The sequence below is a fragment of the Penicillium cataractarum genome, assembly GCF_028827025.1.
Source record: "Penicillium cataractarum strain IBT 29864 chromosome Unknown utg000008l, whole genome shotgun sequence".
Classification (NCBI taxonomy): domain Eukaryota; kingdom Fungi; phylum Ascomycota; class Eurotiomycetes; order Eurotiales; family Aspergillaceae; genus Penicillium; species Penicillium cataractarum.
The window spans coordinates 2,291,078-2,312,496 of NW_026622744.1; the positions used below are offsets into that span (position 1 = coordinate 2,291,078).

Here is a 21,419-nt window from a genome sequence, read left to right on the forward strand (position 1 = left end):
TCTCACAGCCCTTCTTATCCCAAGCAGAATATACTTGAACGTAACCATCTGATTTGCATTTATCGTTGTCGAACACCGTGCAAGTACCGCTCTCAATATGCCACGATTGCGGTGATTTCAGTGAGCTCTCGTCGCATGACTTCCACCCTCCGTTGCCGTCGTCTGGGAACCATCGACATGAAGGCTTATCACCGGAGAAGACACCACTTAGCCCGCCGTGCAAATTGAGACACTCGTTATTCATGTGTTAATTATAACCCTGTACGACGTAGTAAGCCCCTTTGCAATTCTCTTTGCTATAGATTCGGATTAACCAAGGATCTGGGGTTGCAGTGGAAGGGGCGCTGGTAGTTTTGCTCGTCGTATGGGTTATGGTTTTTTACTCGTAGCACTCGTTGAATGAGTGGTACTAGTTGAGTGCTTGGTGGCGCTCGAAGTAGAATGCTTGCTTGATGTCGAACGACTAGTCCTTGTCGATGTAGAACTACTCCTTTGCGTCGACTGTTTTGAAGTTGTCTTATATAGTGTCGAAGTCATTGAATTTCCAGTGACCGTGACACGTACGACAACAGTACTTGTGCTTGTTTGTGGAGACGAATTCGCAGTTGGAAATGCAACTTTGGCTTTGGATGAGATGCAGAATTCAGCGGTATTGCCGCATTGGCCATATGGAGAGCACTATAAACGTACGTCAGCCATGACTACATATATCCTGCTTGGTATTTAGTATGATAACTTACACAGTCATTGAGCGGGCATGGATTGAGAGACTCGAGATCGGCCCAGTTGCTAGGACACTGTGTTCCCGGCACTTGAGGTCCACAGACGGCACCTGCAAGGGCAGCTGGCATGGGAGGCTCGCCTGAACTCACGCATATGAGCCTTCCTGACTGTAGCGCGTTGCACCCTGACCACCCCCAAGTTCTCGAATTGTAGCTCTCGAGCTCTGTGACACTTATAGCATATTTCGAGATGATCGAGTCGCAGTAATCGCCAGACTTGACGGTGTAAGTGTTACAGACAGCACCATTGCTTTGTTGCGAATATGAGACAGAAGTGCTTTCAGCGGAGCAACACACAGAGTTGCCTGGGACTAGGGAGGAGCACAGAGAGGATTGCGGGTTGAAGGAAGTAAATTGGCTCGCAGTGATACCGCACCTAGCAGCCAGAGACGATCAGAATAGAGGAGCAAGTGTTTCTGCGTGACTGATTTTTAAAAGACAAAATACGAGAAAAATAAGCATTGACACGGTTTTTATGGAGATTTTTCGGAATACTACCCTTATGATGGGTCTCAGGCGAGGCCACTGCCATGCAGATCAACAGCAGACCGCATAGTGCGTAACGGATACTCAAGCAAAATTGGCCCATATTGGGTATCTGGAAAAAAAATTGATTGTAGAGGGTCCGAGAAGAATAGTTGACATTTATAATTTCCGATAAAGAAGCAGACAGGCATGCGATCCTCGAAACGAGACTGTGAGACCATATGTGCACGAGGATGCTCGAAGCATTGTTATTCCCAAAGAAAGCTAGAACCCTTTCTACAGATATGTCCAATGCGAGAGGCTTGACAACTCAGAAGGACAGCCCAATCCTTGCGATCTTGCAACGGAATCTATTAAGGAAATTAGCAGGGCTGTCCTGAATGACAGAGAAAGACAAAGAAGAGCAGTTCATGCTGCTTCCCATTCGAGGAACTGTTCTTTGTCAGGATATCTGACTCGGAGACCTTGAGTCAAATCCCTGCAAGTTGTCATTATCCTCGAATAAAAGTTTCGTTGTCTGTGGTGGTCTGTCTGGCTGAGAATCCAACTGAAAGACCTCGCCCGACCGCCAAGAGGAGTTACCCGGATTGCTGAGTCCCGCAAGCAATTTGGAGGTTGCATTCATCGAGAGACTGCATTTCCGCATGTTTCACATTTTGAAAGAAGCATCTTTCGCGATACTACCAAAGAAACTCCAGGGAGGCCAAGGAGGGATGTTGTCCGGAACGCGTGACCTTAAGGGTCCAGCCTTCAGCTGTGAATTAGTGCCTGAGGCTACAATACCTCCAACGGGGCCTCTCGTCTATCCTTTGAGGTAAGAGAAGGGTTGAATTTATTGAATAGATATATGATCTGCAATCCACCTGAGAATACCCATCGTCGGCGCGACTACCTCGTAGATGTACGGCTCCATGGCTTATCTTTTTCTGGCAAGTGCGGCGAAAGACACGCCCAAGGGGGTAATATTCCCCGCGATGATTGAATGGCCTTTAATGCGGGGAATACCCAGCTGCCCCTCATCCCCAAAGCTATTCTTGGGAAATACTGCTCTATTCATGCGGGGCATAACTGACCAAATGGCGGCAAGATATTCCCTGAGCCACTCATGATCCCTGAACTTGCCTGACGTTGGGGATGAATGTTACTGATTTGGGCGCGACTGCCGGGACTTGATGGAGCCAGAACACAAGACGCGACGAGACCTCCACATACAAATGCTTTCAAATACCCCACGAGCGCCCGACGCTCGTTGTTTCGTTTCTAACAGCCAATCCATTGTCCACTCATTTCAAAATGTCGTCAGCTACTACCATGCAGGCCCTGAATTATCTCGGACCGTACAAGGTTCGAGTGGAGGAGGTTGAGAAGCCGAAGATAGAGCATCCAGATGACATTATTGTCAAAGTCACCACTGTTAGTATCCATTACACACAAACTTCTTGCTTCCGCGGTGGAAGATTGACCAGAAATCAAGGCTGCGATCTGTGGCTCAGACCTGCAGTAAGTACAGGGGGTGCGGGGTGAATGCGAATACCGAGAAAATGGCACATGGAACTTATTCAATTCCAGCATGTACGAGGGAAGAACCGCTGCAGAGCCAGGAATTACTTTTGGTAAGGCTGTCTTTATGCTACTAGTGAGTAACATTATACTGACCAAAGTCAAGGCCACGAGAACATGGGTATTGTCGAGAAGCTAGGCGAGGGTGTCACATTGTTGAAAAAGGGGGATCGCGTTGTCATGCCATTCAATGTCGCAGACGGTCGATGCCGGAACTGTGAGGAAGGGAAGACTGCTTTCTGTACAGGTGTCAACCCAGGGTTCGCAGGTGGCGCCTATGGTAAGCTTGAGAAGGTGAAAAGTCACTTGTGTTGTTGCTGAGAATTAAATAGGTTACGTGGCTATGGGACCTTATCGAGGAGGTATGTAGAAGAACCTAGGATCCAAATAGTTAACCATTATAGTGTTACTAATCAAGATGGGATCCAGGCCAAGCACAATATATTCGCATTCCCTATGCAGACTTCAATGCTTTGAAACTGCCACCTGGAAAGGAGCACGAATCTGACTTTATTCTTCTGGCCGGTATGTGTCCCTCTATAATTCTTTCGGTATAATTGCTTATTCGAATTCATCACAGACGTTTTCCCGACCGGTATGTTTACATTTCCCTTTTGTGGTACTATTTGAGGAGGATAATTGGTTTTCTGATATTCGCGTCACAGGCTGGCACGGCGTCGAAATCTCTGGCTTCCAGTCAGGTGAAAGCATTGCAGTTTTCGGAGCAGGCCCAGTTGGGCTCATGGCTGCCTATTCAGCAGTGCTGCGAGGCGGGTCCAATATCTATGTGGTGGATCGCGTCCCCGAGCGGCTGAAGGCTGCTGAAAAGATTGGCTGCATTCCGATCGATTTTACCAAGGGCGACGCCGTCGACCAAATCATTGCTCACAATGGAGACATGGTTGACCGTTCTGTGGATGCCGTTGGATACCAAGCTGTCAACCCCAACGGATCTTCGGAGAAGCCCAATATTGTCCTTGAGAACATGATCCGCGTTACTCGGGCCTGCGGTGGATTGGGTATTGCTGGTCTCTATGTGCCTAGGTACGGCCTTCTTTACCCACTTAGCGATGACTTCAGCGTCTAATCAGCTACTTCAAACAGTGACCCCGGCGCGTCCGATGCCGCATCTGCAAACGGCATGATCAGCTTGAGCTTCGGAAAGCTCTTCGAAAAGGCAAGTCATTTCCGCTACATAGCAAAAGAGATTCATTTTCTGACTTGCTATAGGGCCTCTCTATCGGTACCGGCCAGTGCAATGTGAAGGCATACAACAGATACCTACGTGACATGATCATTGCCGGAAAGGCCAAGCCTAGCTTCGTCATTTCGCACGAAATTGGACTTGCTGATGCGGAAGATGCGTATGATAAGTTCGATAAAAGGGAAAATGGCTGGACCAAAGTTATCATTCACCCTAATGGAGGGTTCTGATAAGGAAAGATCGGAGTATTTCTAGTTCCATGTTTATATAGGGAAGATTGAACAATTTAGCTCTATACGCTGTCTCAATATACAAGTTGACCCAAGGCGGATCTTAGCACCTACAACAGGCCTTAGCATTTGCGGTTCAATGTATTTCTCCGCCTTCCACGACAAGACTATAGCCAAAATCTCATACTTTGCTTTGTAGACAGACGTTCTGTATCGCTGACCCCCCACCGGAATATTGCATTTCTGTGGAAGCCAACCTCTCCATAATGACGCGATGGGAAAGTGGAAAATAAGTGGGCTGTGAGGCTCATCCCCTCATGTTCTGACATCAGGGTATACATGTCGTGGGGGTTTCAACCTTACATGGTAGTGTTCGCCGATAGTGGATTACCATTTCAAACGCGTCGAGCATTTGAAGGTACAATTCCCGCGTTATGTTGACTTCTGGCCAATCACACAACACAGTATTGTGTTTAGTGGACCCACTCTAGCGGGGAAAATTGCCTTCTTGAGAGAGGGTGAAAGCGCGTATCCTAGTTGGTGCGGAGAAGTGTACATTGGAGATAAAAATGCCAGAAAGATATAAGTAACTTGACGGACCTTTGCCTAGAGGCGCAAAAGAAAAAGAAATAGATTATAACCAACGCAAATATGAAAGTCGACCGCCTTCGTTCTGTCTGGGGTATTGCGCCGGGTCCCAACTTGGACAATTGGGCGCAATTGTTCCCGTATCTGAAGAAGCAAGGTTATGGTGTGTTTTGGGGCATATCGCTTCAAAATGTTTTTTTAAATTGACGAAACAATGCTAATTTGACCTTGTTTCAGTCGGCGTAGAGGTAGACATCCATGGAATCGTTCCGGAACGCGACTTTCCACGTCTACGGGAAATTTGCGATGAGACGGGCCTCGAGATCGGCGCGATGTGAGCATTCGGAACAAAGACTGTTCGAAATGTACAAATTGGATTATTTGCTGATAAGGCTTAGGGTTCACTCATCGTGGTTTATGTATGCTGGGCCTCGTCCAGTTGGCCTGAAGGCAGATGACCACCTTCGAAACTATAGCGAGCTGCTTCAATTGGTCAAGCAGCTGCGACCGATAACCATTAACTTTCAGTCTGGAGAGTGAGTGCAGGCAAGAACATGAGTATTCTCAATAAGCTTTCTTTGTTCATATTCAAATTTACTAGGGACGCTTGGGATGTCGAGGAATCCATCAAATTCTATCAAGGGACGCTCCAAGTGGACAAGGAGCTTGGACTCACTGGTCGTGTTACTCACGAGACTCACCGCAACCGTTCGCTATTCACGCCTTATGCGACACGAAGGATTCTAGAAGCCGTTCCCCAGTATGTGAGATTTACCTCTTCCGTCTCTGCCGGTACTAACCTATTTTTCAAACACGCAGACTCCGAATTACCGCCGACTTTTCTCACTGGATGGTTGGACTAGAGAGACTTTTGGATATCGGTGAGGGCGATCGTGCTATGATCGATGCAGTTATCCCACATGTGAGTTAACCATGTCGGCCGAGGAAATCAAGACTAAGGAGGTCTCAGGTGTATCACATTCATGCCAGGATCGGAACGACACAAGCATCTCAGTGCCCAGAGCCACTCAATCCTGTCTTTGAAGAAGAGAGGCTATGCATGGAAAGGATTTGGACAAAGATTATCCAGAGTCGGTTTAAGCAAGATGGTCCCGATAGCGTAATTACTTTTGTTCCTGAATATGGGTATGTCTTGTCCGATATCACTGGCATTTGCGCAGAGACTGAAACTGACATTATTCTAGACCGTTCCCTTATCACCCTATCGGAAGCTCTAAGACGCACGGGCAAGTAGCCGATGAAGAAGGAGTGCGCTTGCAAGGATTGTTCGAAGGCATTGCAGAGGGCCTGGTGAAAGCTTGATCGGGGTGAGGGTAAAACGCGTGATGATCTTAGAGCTGGGTCTAGATGGGATATCACTACATATAACTTTATCGGGGTTCATTCCATGTGCCTTCCACTGCAATTCATAGATCACCCTCAATATAGATTGCCTCAAGTTAGAAGCGATGTGTCCAATTAATGAGCCTATCGATGAAGAGTAAGGCAATCAATCAGGGGTCTTGAAGCGTGATCCTTAATCAATTGTCGTTGAGGCGAACTGACAAATATGCAGAAAATTGCCATATCATTAAGAAATTCGAACGATTTGGTTGGTCATTCTCGATGCAGAGACCAGTCGACCTCTTACCTATGTTAGGCACCAATAGTTAAGTTAGTGCACAAGAGCGATTGTAGTTCGCATAAAAAGAAAACCTTCGGCCGAGTCGGATCCGACTTGATCTTGAAAGACCTTTTTTTTCTCAAAATCCAGAGGTGATTGTCTCAGGGATGTTGAGTAGCTAGCAGCGAATGAAACTTGTGGATGTCGCCATTTTTCATCCTGTGCTTTACCGGTGGCCTCTATTGTGGGCCCCACATGTCTCAGAATTGCTAGGCGATGCAAGTGAGTCCAGCCGACGTCGCATTTGCCCAATACCACAGTAGGCGAATGGTTATCTCTAGTATCTGTTTTAGAAGTTATATCCTGAACGCAGGCTAATAGTTCAGGAGAGAACTCTATGACGGGGCTTCGAATGCTAGCTTAGAAATCCGTGCTTAAAAGAGGGGGTAATGATTCAGGGGCTTAATGTTGAACCAAATAAAGGGGAATCAATACCGGGGTTGAGTTGGATATATCTTCATAGAATCTCACACAAACCATGAATGATCTAGATCTAACCTGTCAAGCAATATCAAACTCATGCCACCGCCCACATACCCGACAAAAAAGGGGCTAGCACACTGGATGAAGGTCGTTTTTGCATCCAAAAGAGGCAAATCTTGATGTACATCGGTCCGCGGCTATTGGCTCCTTGTGGAATCCCGGGGAAAGCGGGGAAACGCGGTGCGGGCGATGGGGGCCTCCTTCCGATCCCGCGTCTCCCTAACTCACCCTAACTCATGTTTTAACCCACTCCCATCTCACTCCGATCTGCCCACACACCCCCCAGCCCACTCATATATTTGAACTGCCCTTGCTCGCTCCCAAGCCCAGATCCCGATCGGCCTTGCCGCTGCCTTCGGCCGGCCTCTACGACTCTACCCCCTAGAGCACCAGAGACCATGGTTCTGAAGGCATGCGATCGGTGCTACTCGAGCAAAGAGAAGTGCACATTTACTGGCAATGATCAGCAGTGCACGAGATGCCGGCGCCTCAAGATTGCATGCTCGACCTCGCGGCGTAACAGGCGCATAGGGCGCCGCCCTGCCGCGAAGGCCTTTCCTCATGGGGAGATGCAGGTCTGGAGCGTCGATTCAGACCAGCAGATCTGGACACGGCCACAGCAGCGCAGCCAGTCCACGTCTAGTGAGGGTTCATCTTCACAGTCTACACTTACTCGACGGTCCAAATCAATATCACCGTCTAATGACTCGGTGGACGAAGTAAGGACCCCTCAAAGTCGCCATACGGTGGTCTTGGCACCGGAGAGACTGTTGGCATCCCCCGTCACCCTTAAAACGGCTTCCGATGCGCTTCGCACAGTAATGGACCCGGAGCAATTCTCAGTTATACATATGCCATTCATGCTGGGTCCTAGCTTCGCTCCAGAATCGCAAAAGACTGTCTATACCATCTTATGCTTATCTGGCCCGACTCTAACGGAGGGTTACTTGGCTTTTTTGGGGATGATGACGCGCTATCAAAGATCCCTCGTCATACGCCAGCAGGAGCCAGATATGGTAAAAGCTGCAAAGGGCCTGCAACGCTTGCGGGATGTAAAAATTACCCAAGACTATGATGCAGCTTGTGCACTCTTTCTGGGTCAAACGATGTACGTGTTCAATGTACTTACCGCGCCCGAGTCTTCAGCGGCCCACTCGATTGTGCGAAGTGCTCTCATGTCGACCAAGGCCTGGATTCCGAGATTGGTCCATTTTCCGATCATGGACACGATCCTCATGACACCGCTGTTGGTCGATACGGTCGAGTGTTTAGTACGGCGAGAGGTGCCTATCATCCGAATGCCCAGCACGGAACGCATCATCGTTGATCGATATGCGGGTGTCTGCGCAACTCTCCTACCTCTGCTTTATGATCTCTGTGTGTGTAGCCATACCATGAGGACCGGCGTTCTTGCCATTGGGGAATCACCCTCCGGAATGTATGAGCAACTCGCCGATATTGAGCGAGTCATTCTTGACTGGAAGCCTCCAAACACGCCCGAGATTCTCCTCAAGCACGGCCAATATGAGGTTTTGGCAATGATGACGCAGGCAAATGCCTACCGCCTGGCTGCGTTATTGATCATTCATCGTCTTCGATATCCTCTCGGAGTGGAAGACGAGACTGCGCGGGATCTTGCAAATAGCATATTCTCCATAATGACGCATTTTGCTGAGTCGGCCGTCCAGGAAACGACCGCGTTGCCTATGGTGTTCCCTTTGACGATGGCAATGATTGAAATCGAGGGACCAGGCGAGAAACTTTGGGAGAAATTGTCGCTATTTGCCGTTCAAAGCAGGAGTGCAACGCGACTCCAAGGCTTCATCAAGCAGGTCAGAGCCTGTAGGAAGACGGGGTATGAAGGACTTTGGTTTGATGTGGTTGAGACACAGCTTCATGTTGCGATGCCCCCATAGCCCACATTCTGTATGGTTAGCAACTCACATATTTATGTTTTCTTGTCAACGAGTGGACCAAGCTTCGTCACACACTAGTATGCAGAATGACGATTCATGATAGTTTTGTAGTCGCGAATTTGCGCCAGTCCTGTCACCGTTGTGTCTCATCTTGGCTAGTCTCAGATAGCCTAAGAGAGAATAGGTGCGAAGAGGGGAAGATGAAGAAGGTAAAACTTCCTGGGCTGTAGCTAGGGCCACTGGTTCCTTTTCTGGCGCGATAGTGGTCGGAAGGAAGGGGCTGGCAGGGGATATATAGAATTTAGGGGGCGTGCAGGTCATCTCTATATACTCCATCCGGAGAACCCCTCCATAAGAAATACGGTGTACGCAATCTGTCTAATTAAAAATTGGAACCTGCGGTGTTACTACAGGCATGCGAACATGAGCTGTTTTTTTTGACAATACCCCACTACGCAGAAAAATTCCCCCCTTGCTCGATTAAGTTGACCAGCCAGAGCGCGTCCAGATCAGCCCACTCAAGTGCCGATAGACTCCATCGACTCAATTGAATCCATAGAATGGCGTCCCAGGCCCTCAATAGTCACCGTGTTGAGGCGCCACGAGTGCAAGCGCAACCGGAAATGGTAAGAAGACACCGGGTCGGCCACTTGTCACGATCCTCCGCTAGTCGAACGCCCTCCCGAGTCCCGAGTCCTGTCCCCAACACCGCGCTTAACCCGATTGAGCAGAAACTGTCCGGGTTACGTCGTTGTTCTATGGCATCCAGCCTTTATCGTGCATTCTGGGGTCCATTGAGTAATAATCCTCCGATTATCCAAGTATATGATCCTATCCCCATCGCTTATTTTTGAACTGTTTAATTTCATGACGAGATAGCCCACCTGATCCCCTGGAAATTGCGGGGCCCCAGACTATATATGTGAATGGCCTTCCCTGTGCCCGTTTTTTTGGACTCGTTTTTGTTCTCTACTCCCATGATACCGTTCCTACGGACTTATAAATTTCCTAACTCTCGAATGGAGTCTCCTTGACATTAATCCCCGAGAAGTAACAATCGAATACTCAGCCAAAATGTCAAACACAAGACCACCATCCATGTTCCTCTCTGGCAGAGCTCAAAAGGCCTGCCAATCCTGCCAAATCGCCAAGGTACGCTGCAATGCGTCCGCAGGTTCCCCTTGCCAAAATTGTACTCGGAAAGGCATTCAATGTGTAGTCAATAGGAAAAGCCGACAAAAGTAAGTTCCATGCCGTTTGCTTTCTGGCCACCTACTCACAAAGGATCAGGCCGCGGCGGATCTCAACCGCGATATCGAAGCAATCTCCGTCAATTACAAGTCATAATTCGTCTCCTTCATGCATTTGGTCAAGCCCTCGTGTACCGGAGAACCCTTCATTCACAAGCTTCAGCGAGGAGGATTTCTGGAATACTTTCACCAACATAGGCTCGTCGGCGCCTTGCACACCAAGTGGTTTTGGCCACCTAGCACTCCTCCCCGGATTTATCAATCCACTTCCTCCGATGATGAGCCGACAGACAGTCGACTGTCTTCGAGTGAATGGAGTATTGGCTCTACCGAGCATCCGCCTCCAGAGTGCTCTCTTGCGAACATTTGTTGAGAGCGTGTTGCCATCAATGCCAATCATAGAGTGGCAGCAGTTCCTGACTGTCATTCGCAATGAAAATGGTGCTCATGGATCATTGAGCTTGCTTCTATATCTGGCTGTGATGTTTTCTGCCACGACCTTCGTGGAATTGGAGCATCTTCTCGAAGCTGGGTATACGAGCAGAAAGGAGGCTCACGAAGCTTTCTTTCGGAGTACCAAGGTTAGTCACCCCTGCGTTTCGAGGCTTACGATGTACGCTAATCAAAGAGTAGCTTCTATATAAATCAAACTACGAATCAGATCCTCTGACCATCGTCCAGTCGTTGCTTCTAATGACCTACAGGCTGGACACAGCGGATGGCCAGGACAGTCGTCACTGGATAAAAGCTGCCATCACCGTGGCTCGGTCAATCGGCCTCTTCCAAGATGCTTCGATTATAATGAATTTTAACTACAGCCCAAAGCTGTGGAAACGCATCGCATGGGCATGCTATACGACGGACTGTGTAATCTCATTACGGCTTAGATGCCGAGCCGCCATCGAGCGAGCAGAATTTTGCCACCCACTTCTCACGGAGGAGGACTTTGAGCTTTATACACTTCCCTTGGAAAACCAGATACTCTCTCCTGAGTGCACGCTGGTCAGGAATGTCAAGGCGCAAAGAGATCTGGCCCATGTTTGCATCTCCACAGCCAAACTATGCACCTGCATCAGCAATGTCTTAGATCTCCAGGGCAAACAAAATAACCATAATGCAGTCTCACCTAACTCCCCCTCGGCAAGTCCCAGCGATGACTATACCAGCCGAATCTGCTCTTCGGAAATGGAGCTAGCAGAATGGGCAAACACCCTCCCACCACCTTGTCAAGCCTGTCCAATCGAACCACACAGCATCGACGAAGAACCCACCGTCATCCTCCAGCGCAATATCCTCCACATGATCTTCTACACCACCATCGCCGTTTTCCATCAATCACAGCCCTTCCCCTCCTCAAAGTCCTGCGTTCAACTTGCCGCCAATCAGATTTCCCGCATTACTTCAGAATTGTATCAACGAAATTTGCAACACCGACTACCCGTTGTTGGCGTTACGGCTATTCTTGTCGCATTGATTATTCACATTTCTGAAATGAAGACCCCCCGTCCTGAGGAGCGCGACGAAGCTGTACAAAATTTCCAACTTTGCCTGGACGTCATGAGCAGTTTGCGTGAGTTGTATTGGGAGGCTAACACTGCTACTACCTGGGCTTTGAGTGTTATTCAAAAAGTCGCTTTTACTACGGGCCCGGGATACGACTGTCGTTTCCGGGAACGGTCTTCTTCAAGTGATAGCAGCATGACGGAGACCCTCGGTACAGCGATGCCACCACTTATGAATATCGTACCGGCGGATCAATAGCCTGGATTTGCCCTGCCCAGCGGTGGCGAGATTTCAAACTTATGTCGCAGATCAATATTTGTACAACGTAAGACAGGCCAAACATCATTATAATGGAAAAAAATCTTCAACTCAAAGCCCTTTCGCTTGAACGTATAGGTAGGAATCGTACATTTTGGAGAATAGGAGAAGCACCGGTCAACTGGCTGTCTTTCCTGTTAGAGCTTATATAATTCATAATAACTCACATAAATAAGCGTAGTGCTACCTATCGTATGCCCCCTAAATAGAAATTCCTCCAAATCCCAAACTAGCTCCGGGCGGGCGTCATAGAAACCTTCGTACCGTTGAAACTAGCCAAAGTCAACGTCAATGCCTCCTCAAAAGGCCTGTTGTCTCTGCTAGCAATAGCCTCAAACTCCTGCATGATTCGGACGATACAATATCCTGCCTCAGTCAAGGCAAATTGTTGTCCAATACAGATACGGGGACCACCATTGAATGGAATATATGCCCAGCCTGGCTTAAGTTTCTCCCAACGCTCTGGCCGGTACTCATCTGCATCTGGTCCAAAAATGTCTTGTCGGCGATGCATGGTGTATACGGTGTACATCACCTCTTGCCCTTTAGGGATGTAAATTGGGTCCTTGCCGTCTGGGCCTCCTCCAACTGGGAGGTGAGTGTCTTTGTTGGCCATGCGTACGTTAATCGGGACAACGGGATAGAGCCGCAAAGCTGAAAACCGTACGTTAGAGATTGCTAGAGATTGCTTTCCCTTGGCAGTGTGTACACATACTCTCATTCATAACCCAGGTTAGATAAGAAATGGATTTCAGATCCAGGAAGGATGGCTTGCGGCCGTCGAGTTTGAGAACCTCATCTCTCAACTTGTTCCATATATCGGGTCTTTTCGCCAAGACGAAGAACGTGATACTCAAGAGACTGGCGGTTGTGTCTCGACCCGCCAGTAAGATATTTAGAAGTTGATCGGTGAGTTCTGTTTTGTTGAGTGTTCGTTTGGATAGCTCATACAAAAACACGTAGTGCTGATCAAGTTCATGTGGCTTTTGCGATTCGCCACTGCCACTTTCCAACGCCATTCGATAGTCAATTGCCTTTTGCACAAATCGGCCGACGTACGCACGGGCATTGACCACCGCTTGAGAGAATTCTTTGTCAAAGTGTAGACCCATAAGAGATCCTAGTCGGCTGCGGAGAGCTAGTCCCTCTTGGGACTTGTTGAAGTCTTTGGCGAAGGACGACGCTGAAAGTGGAACAGTGTCATTCAGTGAATGAACAGATTCTCCAAATAAAAACTCTGTTGCTGAGTCCAGGGTCTGTAAATTGTTAGTAAAGGACGACAAATTTAAAAGAGCGAGTTACCATCCGGAAGAAAAGATCCTGCATATCCACCGTCGACCCGTCCCGCGGGATTCTATCAATGAGCGCCTTGACATGAGTCTCATAAACATTGATATCGGTAATTTGGTTGCGAGTAAAATTTGGACGGATAAGAGCACGCGAATGTTCCCATTTACTGCCATCGGTAGAGAAGATGCCATACCCCAAGAGTGGGCGCATGGCTTTGTTCCGGTAATCTCCAAGCTCAAAGTCTTTGAACTTGAGAGCCAAGATTGTTTGTACGTTCTTGGGCTCGACGGTGAATATGACTTGGCGACCGATCATTTTGGCCTTAAAGGTCACACCGTAAGCTCGATGCCAGCCGCGGACATGCTCGAGGAATCGATTTTCTTTGGCGGCTGAAAGCATTTCTGTTACCATCCCGAGGCCGAGAAGGCCGTGGGACACGGTATGGACCGGTGGTTTGCAGTCATTCTCGCGACAGTACTGCCAGCCTAGAGTTCTGTTAGTTAATTTGCATGAATACTTGTCTTTGACTGACATTCACTTACCTTGGAAGAAGCGAAGTGCTTTCAAGACGGAAAGTGCAAGGGCTGCAACCCCAGCAATCAGCACATAAGAGGGAATCAGAGATAAATCAAGAAGAGTTAGCGCCATGGTAAATAGTACGCTTGGATAACTCTATCATATTAGGAGTACTGAAAGCTAGACAAGAAGATATATGTACTTTTTAGAAATCGGCATAATGTTATGCCATTGAGTGAACCGTATTTCTAAGCATTCTATTTTCTGTAGTGAAGTGTAAACCATGCTATCCAACGTTGCAGGCTGGATGCATGCGGATGGGGAATATGCGCACGACACTAGTCAGATCCAATCATGACTCCTTATCACCGGATCTTTGCTTCCAAAACTGGTATAGATCCGAGTCGGAGGGGATAAGCTTCAATGAGTAAGTCGCAAAAATGACGTGTGAGGGACCGGAACTTTGCGGGGTTGTGCCACCAAGGAAGCATGATACGAAGTGTCCTCGAGTTGTAAATTAAGTGTCCCAGATCTCTGCTTCAGTAGGTTTGGCTAGACTAATAAGTAATCCAAAATAAGAGAGACGGTTGAGATTATTGAATTACATTCACGGTTCTCTACAGCCATAACTCAATGAAAATCTGAAGCTCGCATGAAAGACGTTCTGGTATTAGTCTAAAATGTAGAGACTTTGTGCGTATTGCAAAGAAAAGAGATTTCGAGCCGTATCTAACGCCATTCGACTCAAGAACCCCAAGCCCATTCAGACATCTGCACATAAAGATCAAGCAGTCACTGCCGCTGGTTGTGCCTCATCAATGTGCTCAGTCACCACACTCAACTTCTCATCGACCTTGTTCGGAACTTTAGTAGGATAGAAATCAATCTTTCCTTCTTCTTTGATAACACCGGTACGATCAAGGAGGCTCCGAGCGCGCACGTAAGGATCAAGCTTCCAATAGTTCGCACTCAAGCGTTTGATCACCTCGTCACGACGAACCAGCGAAGACTCGACGTCGGTTTGGGAAATCCAATTGGCGGTGACACTGAATAGTTCGTCTCCAAGGCTCTTCCGCTCACCAAGGATGACATCCCGTGTGGCTGTATCCTTCAGCCTGTCGTTCTCTTGGGGTACGGGCTCGATGTACTTGTAGTCCCAATTTTCCTCGCCGCCGATTTCCTTCAAGATTTGGGATTTTGGAACTAGCTTCTCCAAGTCTTTCGCACCGTTGATGAAGTGAACCTTAGATGCGACTACCGGGTCGAGGATTCCGTGGATGATCTTCCAGAATCCTAAATCAGGGAGAAAATCGTTAGTTTCGGATTGGACTCTGAGGCACAAGATATGTGAGACAAACCGGAAAATATCCAAGGCGCATTGTAGAAAATCATAGCCCCGAGCGATTCGGGATAGTTCTCTTGGAAGCTATCAATGATGAACTTGACAGGAGGGAAGTCCTATGGCAATGAGTCAGCACCATATGACAGAAATCGACATGAAAATTCTGGCTTACCCAATTGGAAAGGCTGAAGGACGTAAGGTCGAACACAATAGCCTGAAAATCCAGCATATTAGCCTTGAACAAAAATCCAAATGTAGGTTAAGAAGGGGATGATCAGTAAAGCTGGGCCGAAAGACTGAAGATCTTACCATTGACTCGACAGGTGGCACTTGTAAATAGCGCACAGATTCGATGCAATGAATGATATAGTCAAACAGGCCCTTTTGTGTTTGTTGACTCGGGTCATGGATTCGGACTCGAACGACACAAATAGGACGGCCCCATTTGTCGCAACCATGTAGGTACCCCTTTCCGGAGTTGAGTTGAAGCACATAGCCCTCGCCATCTTTTTTGTCGGCAGAGTTATCCTCCAGTCGCGACTTTTGAAGATTATGTTCCTCTCCTTTAATCATGACTTCTTCGTCGACCTTGTATTCATTGACTCGCCAATTCAATGACGAAACAAATTTAATCCACGCCTTGGGAACATTCCATTTCTCTGCACGGAGGAAGCGCAATAGGAGCGCGTCAGGATGGTCTTGTTTGAGGAGAGTCAAAAAGGCAGATTGCAGTTTGTCTCCAGGAAGTTTGATCAGGAGGGATCCGACTACCTTCAGCTCGCTTGGCCCAGCATCAAGGCTTTTGAGAGTTGATAGTAGGTTTGCCGGAATCGCAGCAAGTTCTTCCTCCGTTGGCTGGGCTGGTGACCGACCAAGAGAGAAGAAGCGCCGATTTCCTTTGCTGGTAGCATTTGATGAAATTGAAGATCTGCGGGCTGGATCCAACGGAGGAAGCTCCGTGTCCCAGGATTGCATCAAGATCCTCCAGAACTGTTGGAGTTTCTGCTCCTGTGTTGAGTCAAGGTTGCCCACATATCCGGGCTCAATCTCCATGGTTGTATTCATAAAGATGTCCGTGAAGGGAACGAAAGGGGAATCGCGTAGAGTGCTGGAAGATGGAAGGATCTTGTGGACGCTTTGAAGCTACGACGGCAGGGTGTTAATCTTATACAGCTGAAGCCAGAAGGATCTGCATGTCAAGGATGACCACACAACCATGAAATCAGCACAGAGCCAATAGATAGGGATCGACGACAGTGTCCAGGCGCTGATCCATGTGACAACTCCTGTCTTATAACCCAGCTACCTCGGTGGTAAGAGACGATGCCGCAGCCGTCTGCGGGGCTAATGCAGGAAGAGGGGTAAGATGCAGCTATGTGTGCGATAGTTTACTTATAAAAAGTCGGAATGAGCTGAGAATGGCCACAAAAACCCGGCCCAAGTTAAACCTTAAACAAGAGGCGTGAACTGTGTTGAGCCAAAACGAGAAATGATATTAGTTCACGAGGTGTTGGACTCTCGACGCCTCCTCTTGGGACGACCACCGGGGGATTGGCGTTGAGGTCAATAGGGACGATCCGGGGTCAGCGAGTCTAACGAAAAAGAAAATATCTTCACTTGATTGGACACGGCATTGATGGGTTCGCTCGGACAACCCCGCCTCCCCCTGGACGCCCCGGATCCACTCCAAGGGTTTTAGCTACTGTAGTTCATGGTCATTTTCGAATCCCATGCGTCCCTGTAACGGGATTTTGAGTTAATAAGATTTTGGTCAAAAAACCCCTATCCTATGGTAGGCAGCTCGATTATTATGCACCTTCATGGCTCAACCGGGATAGTTGCTTTTGTGCTTTGGCTGTGGGTCGGCAAACAAACACTAAGGGCAAAGAAAAGCAGGAGGCTGGGGGGCTAGGGCTGATTTTCTCGACTCTAGACCACCCTACAACGCATAAACTGTAGACCTAGAAGGGGCTGCATTAGCTATCATGGCAAACAAAGAATCGACTCTGTTAAGACTCGGTCAAGAGGTAATCCTAGCCACCATCTCGACAAAAGCTAGGGTATGGAGACGGGAGGCTGTTATAAAGATCGCCCCTTGGCATAGTATAGGGTCCAATATTGTATGATGTATTAATTACTCTGTAAAGAATCCATTAAATATATTTGTTTCAGATCATTTCAACAATCATGGAGACATCAACCATTCTCCTTATCTCTCGATAGGAGTGGGGCTGCAAACATGGCAAACTCCACCGTCACGTGCGAGCAATTTCCCAGCGCCCATCCTGCACGTTTCATCACATCAATGAAAATTCAAGTCGGGGCATGGAAGAGCGGAGCAAATTCAAAGAGCTGCCTATCCAGCCCCAGGGCATCTTTTGGAAAGATGACTTCATCGACCCCGAACATGAGCAACAGCTCATCACGATCTTCCAAAATGAGCTAGAATGGGCCGATCGCCCTGGCCGTCTTTCACTCCACTACGGCTACACATTCGACTATAAGACATTTGGCATAGATCCGGATATCCCCCATAAGGAATTTCCGGAATGGCTTCAGCCGCTGATTCCGACTACCGAGACCCGTCCTCCGGATCAAGTCTGCTTGCAGTACTATCCACCAGGTGCCGGTATCCCGCCGCACGTAGACGCACACGGTCCATATGACCAGCTCTACGCTTTATCACTCGGCGGGCCCGCGGTTATGCAGTTTCGAAGGGAAGAAGAGCGAGTCGATATTGATTTGACTCCTCGAAGCATGATGCAGATGGCGGGCGACTCAAGGTTGCATTGGACCCATGGCATTAAGAAGCGAAAGAATGATATTCTAGCTGATGGGACGCAACGGCCGCGCACCAATCGCTGGAGTATTACTTATCGCTGGCTCCGAGATGGAGGTGAATGCGAATGTGGGAATATAGTGCATTGCGATACAGCCCAGCGACGACTGGGGGTTGAGAAAGAGAAGAGGTCGGTGCTGGCACTGGCAGCAGAAGCCAGCGTTGCGGATCAGTTCTCCTGATAGGGCTAGATCCTTTTATTTGTGGTCTTGCACAGAAACGATCATTTCCATTTGATGTCTGTCCTCTGAAGGACAACTTCAACTAGTGTCATATCGAAGATTCTCAATCAAAACATCTATTCATAGTCTGTCTTGGACATGATATCCTCCCACTCATCACAGACCTGTAGCCTCTTCTGAAGATCGTCACGCATAATACCGAATGTATCTGATCCAACGGGTAAACGCAAGGGAAGCTCTTTACCAGAACAAGTCCCTTCGCCTCTAACAGCGTCCACCACCAGCTCACATCCCTTCATCGCGTCCCCCGGCCAGGTCCCATGAGCTTTTTTAATACGCTCTTCCATGACACTGTTTATCTCTTCATAGTCGGATACCTTGTTTGGTGGACGATACTGTCGTTTATTGGGTAGTAAAAGATCGGTGCGGAAATGACCAAAAGTGAGGATCGAGGTGCGGAGTCCAAATGGAGCAACTTCCACTGCAAGGTTGGTTGCCAGGCCCTCGAGCAGAGCTTTAGATCCAATGTAAGTGCCGCTTGTCGGCATGGTGTAATAGATGCTGACTGAGCCAACGAAGAGAAGGGTGCCCGTCTTGCGAGCGCGCATCATGGGGAGAAAAGATCTCGTCAAATTTATGGGCCCAAGGGCATTTGCGCGAAGGGAACATGTAATAAGTTCCTCGCTGTTCATCATTCAGCGCGATGATTCTAACGACTAACGAAAGAAATTGGGCCGAGTTCTGGGGTACTGACCTCATCTCTTCCATAATTCCACTTTCACCGTACCCAGCATTGTTGACTAGTACGTCGATATGCCCATATACTTCCCATACTGTTTTCGCTATCTGATCTAATTCTTCCTGGGGAGAGGTGACGTCCAACTCGAGTACAGCAGCACCGGCTTCTTCCAATGCGGATAGACGCTCAGAGCCGCTGATGCCTTGGCTCGCACGAGCAGTAGCGATGACTTTGTCTCCCTAGATTAAGTCAGACTAGATACGTTGGTAACTGCTTACTGCTTGTACCCACTTTCGATAAGATAGCCTTAACCATAGCTTCTCCCAGGCCAGATGAGCAGCCTGTCACAAGCCAGGTCAATTGTGGAGCCATATTGAGTATAAGATTATTACTAATATTGCTGCACTGTTTGTGAACCTTAGTTGGAAGTTGCGGACTGCGGGGGAGGCTACCTATTTATTTCAGATAAGGCGCCCAACGCACATATTGGTGGGTGTTTTATTGAATTGATACAGTAGGATGCATCACAGGAAGCTCATTGGGCGAAGTGAGATGACATCGTACATTCAACTAATTATCTTGTTTAGATAGGCGTAAGCATCCAGTTCTGTCCATAGCGCTTATCCCTTACTATTTCCGACGGAAAATGAATTTTCCATAATATAGTAGTGAGTAAGGTTGACTGAAAGTGATGATAAACGGTTTGAGGAGGTTTCGAGACCCTCTCGGACTCTGATTAGCTCATTTTCTTTACTGGCGCTACATTTAGTAACTTTAGTTCAAGAATGTATTTTTAGAAAACAGAAAGCCTTTGTAGTATGGTTTAATCTCAAGCAAAGGTATTTAGGTATAATTTTGGGTTGAAAATCGCTGAACATCACTTCATTGCGTATCTATACAAACATCTCGATAACGGGGGAAATTGTCACCCTCAACATGCCAACGGCCATCAGATCTCCAACGACCCAAGTGTAGATAGAATATCCGTGATTAAATTCTCACTGCTTTCTACTCGAGATCAAGGCGAACATGGTGGCGGCGCAGGTGAGCAACCTCCCGGCGTCTCTTAGAAGAAGCAGAGATAGTCAAGGTCTCAGAGATACCAGCAGTGCACTCGGTGCCCTCAGCCATGCTCTGAGAAGCATCCCACTCGCCATTAACGCAGCGCTGGAAAGCGGTTCCACCATTGCAGTACCAGTAGTCCTCCTGGCTGCAAGCACCGCTGAGAACACCCGAGGTCGTAGCGGCTGAGCTAGAAGAGGTGGTAGTAGTGGCGGCAGCATCAGAAGCGCTGGAGAAAGCACCACCGGCGACGGGGCGCTCAGGGTGGTTAGGCTGAGCTTGGCCAGTGGGCTCGGCTCGGGAAGTAGTAGCAAGGGTGGTCTGGGATGCGAGGGTAGTCTCGGCAGCGGAGCTTGTAGTGTCTGCAGCGTCGCTGGTAACACTGGTGGCAGCGCTAGTAGTGGTAGCACTAGAAGTAGCAGCACTGGTAGTCGCGGCACTGGTAGCTGTGGCAGTACTTCCAGCGGTATACAAAGTAGGTCCGGGAATGATATAAGTGCTGAGAGTGTTCCAGATGTCGACGTAGATACCGGGATCAGTATCCTTGTACAGTGCGGTACCGAGGGTGCCACTGGGAGTTGCAGTACCGCTGCCAGTAACCTTGAGGTTGATGCACTGAGGGTAGTTCTGAGCTCCATCTAGGTCCTCAGCACCGTGCAGAGCGATAATCTCGTGGCGAAGAACATAATCACCGGCCGCAATATCGGTGGGAATGGTGACAGTGCGACTATAGCTATCTTCGATGAGCTCATCGGAAGCCCAGGTTCCAGGAACTGTAGTATCATCGATCAAACCACCGGCATCAATTTTGAAGAATTCCAGGGTGGTCTTATCCACGTCGGAGCAGTTGCCGTTGCAGTTTGCCATGTAGGTGATGACGGGACCGTGGTGATCATCAGGCCAAGTGCTCCAGGTCAATTTGACAGAGCCACCTGGGGCAACAGGAGCAGAGAGAACTGCCGGTGCCGAACCACGGTGACAGATGATGCTGGAGTTGTCATATGCAGTAGGAGCGACATAGCCGTCGTCGGTAGCGGTGGTGGACCAAGCAATCAGCTCGGGAGGATCGGACTCATAGTAGTAGGTATCAATCAGATAGCCTCCATAAGTCGTGCCGTCCACGTCAATACTCGTGACATATCCGTGGCCTGCGACCAGCGCAGCCGAAGCAAGGAGAACACTTGCAGTCTTGGAGAGAGACATGGTCAAAAGTAGTCAAATCACGCACAGCGGAATTGGGTTTGAAAGAGAGCAAAGAATGGAAAAGGACTTCAGTCAATGAAGTCCAAAGAAGCGAAGGTGTGGGAAGCAAATCGAAACGACTTTTTGTCCTGAGGAGCTCAAAGTCAAGGGAAGATGCGTCTATTTAAGGCTTTTCAGTTGAACTCTTCCTATCCGACCACTCTCGGTAATGCAGAGCTTTTTTAGAGCCCATCTGCGCTAGT

General features: G+C 48.4%; 10 protein-coding genes across 10 annotated transcripts; 5 read left to right on the forward strand and 5 right to left on the reverse strand.

The window, feature by feature from the left end:
- Nucleotides 1-296: 296 nt before the first annotated feature.
- On the reverse strand, nucleotides 297-1,157 carry N7496_009965 (LysM peptidoglycan-binding domain-containing protein; the record flags this gene model as incomplete). The annotated part of the gene is made up of 3 exons (XM_056702878.1): nucleotides 297-501; nucleotides 565-623; nucleotides 741-1,157. Coding segments are annotated over 3 exons (681 nt in total), but the record flags the coding sequence as incomplete, so codon positions are not given.
- A 1,404-nt stretch (nucleotides 1,158-2,561) lies between these two features.
- Nucleotides 2,562-4,262, forward strand: N7496_009966 (glutathione-independent formaldehyde dehydrogenase; the record flags this gene model as incomplete). The annotated part of the gene is made up of 10 exons (XM_056702879.1): nucleotides 2,562-2,681; nucleotides 2,743-2,768; nucleotides 2,838-2,881; nucleotides 2,935-3,108; nucleotides 3,161-3,190; nucleotides 3,258-3,353; nucleotides 3,409-3,423; nucleotides 3,494-3,872; nucleotides 3,933-4,005; nucleotides 4,059-4,262. The coding sequence occupies 10 exons, from the start codon at nucleotides 2,562-2,564 to the stop codon at nucleotides 4,260-4,262; spliced, it is 1,161 nt and encodes a 386-aa protein (XP_056551879.1).
- Nucleotides 4,263-4,913: 651 nt separating this feature from the next.
- On the forward strand, nucleotides 4,914-6,173 carry N7496_009967 (sugar phosphate isomerase/epimerase family protein; the record flags this gene model as incomplete). The annotated part of the gene is made up of 7 exons (XM_056702880.1): nucleotides 4,914-5,013; nucleotides 5,088-5,184; nucleotides 5,249-5,386; nucleotides 5,452-5,610; nucleotides 5,670-5,772; nucleotides 5,821-5,996; nucleotides 6,056-6,173. 7 exons carry the CDS (start codon nucleotides 4,914-4,916, stop codon nucleotides 6,171-6,173), a joined length of 891 nt encoding a protein of 296 aa, XP_056551880.1.
- A 1,242-nt stretch (nucleotides 6,174-7,415) lies between these two features.
- Nucleotides 7,416-8,933, forward strand: N7496_009968 (Zn(II)2Cys6 transcription factor; the record flags this gene model as incomplete). The annotated part of the gene is made up of 1 exon (XM_056702881.1): nucleotides 7,416-8,933. One exon carries the CDS (start codon nucleotides 7,416-7,418, stop codon nucleotides 8,931-8,933), a length of 1,518 nt encoding a protein of 505 aa, XP_056551881.1.
- Nucleotides 8,934-10,308: 1,375 nt separating this feature from the next.
- On the forward strand, nucleotides 10,309-11,944 carry N7496_009969 (fungal specific transcription factor domain-containing protein; the record flags this gene model as incomplete). The annotated part of the gene is made up of 2 exons (XM_056702882.1): nucleotides 10,309-10,764; nucleotides 10,817-11,944. Coding segments are annotated over 2 exons (1,584 nt in total), but the record flags the coding sequence as incomplete, so codon positions are not given.
- A 289-nt stretch (nucleotides 11,945-12,233) lies between these two features.
- Nucleotides 12,234-13,942, reverse strand: N7496_009970 (cytochrome P450; the record flags this gene model as incomplete). The annotated part of the gene is made up of 4 exons (XM_056702883.1): nucleotides 12,234-12,658; nucleotides 12,720-13,260; nucleotides 13,307-13,779; nucleotides 13,837-13,942. The coding sequence occupies 4 exons, from the start codon at nucleotides 13,940-13,942 to the stop codon at nucleotides 12,234-12,236; spliced, it is 1,545 nt and encodes a 514-aa protein (XP_056551883.1).
- A 652-nt stretch (nucleotides 13,943-14,594) lies between these two features.
- N7496_009971 (CRAL-TRIO domain-containing protein) lies at nucleotides 14,595-16,205 on the reverse strand (the record flags this gene model as incomplete). The annotated part of the gene is made up of 4 exons (XM_056702884.1): nucleotides 14,595-15,103; nucleotides 15,169-15,268; nucleotides 15,325-15,366; nucleotides 15,462-16,205. 4 exons carry the CDS (start codon nucleotides 16,203-16,205, stop codon nucleotides 14,595-14,597), a joined length of 1,395 nt encoding a protein of 464 aa, XP_056551884.1.
- A 1,272-nt stretch (nucleotides 16,206-17,477) lies between these two features.
- Nucleotides 17,478-18,173, forward strand: N7496_009972 (uncharacterized protein; the record flags this gene model as incomplete). The annotated part of the gene is made up of 1 exon (XM_056702885.1): nucleotides 17,478-18,173. One exon carries the CDS (start codon nucleotides 17,478-17,480, stop codon nucleotides 18,171-18,173), a length of 696 nt encoding a protein of 231 aa, XP_056551885.1.
- Nucleotides 18,174-18,289: 116 nt separating this feature from the next.
- N7496_009973 (SDR family oxidoreductase) lies at nucleotides 18,290-19,284 on the reverse strand (the record flags this gene model as incomplete). Its single annotated transcript, XM_056702886.1, has 3 exons — nucleotides 18,290-18,857; nucleotides 18,928-19,151; nucleotides 19,204-19,284. The coding sequence occupies 3 exons, from the start codon at nucleotides 19,282-19,284 to the stop codon at nucleotides 18,290-18,292; spliced, it is 873 nt and encodes a 290-aa protein (XP_056551886.1).
- A 636-nt stretch (nucleotides 19,285-19,920) lies between these two features.
- On the reverse strand, nucleotides 19,921-21,177 carry N7496_009974 (AA9 family lytic polysaccharide monooxygenase; the record flags this gene model as incomplete). The annotated part of the gene is made up of 1 exon (XM_056702887.1): nucleotides 19,921-21,177. One exon carries the CDS (start codon nucleotides 21,175-21,177, stop codon nucleotides 19,921-19,923), a length of 1,257 nt encoding a protein of 418 aa, XP_056551887.1.
- Between the last annotated feature and the right edge of the window lie 242 nt (nucleotides 21,178-21,419).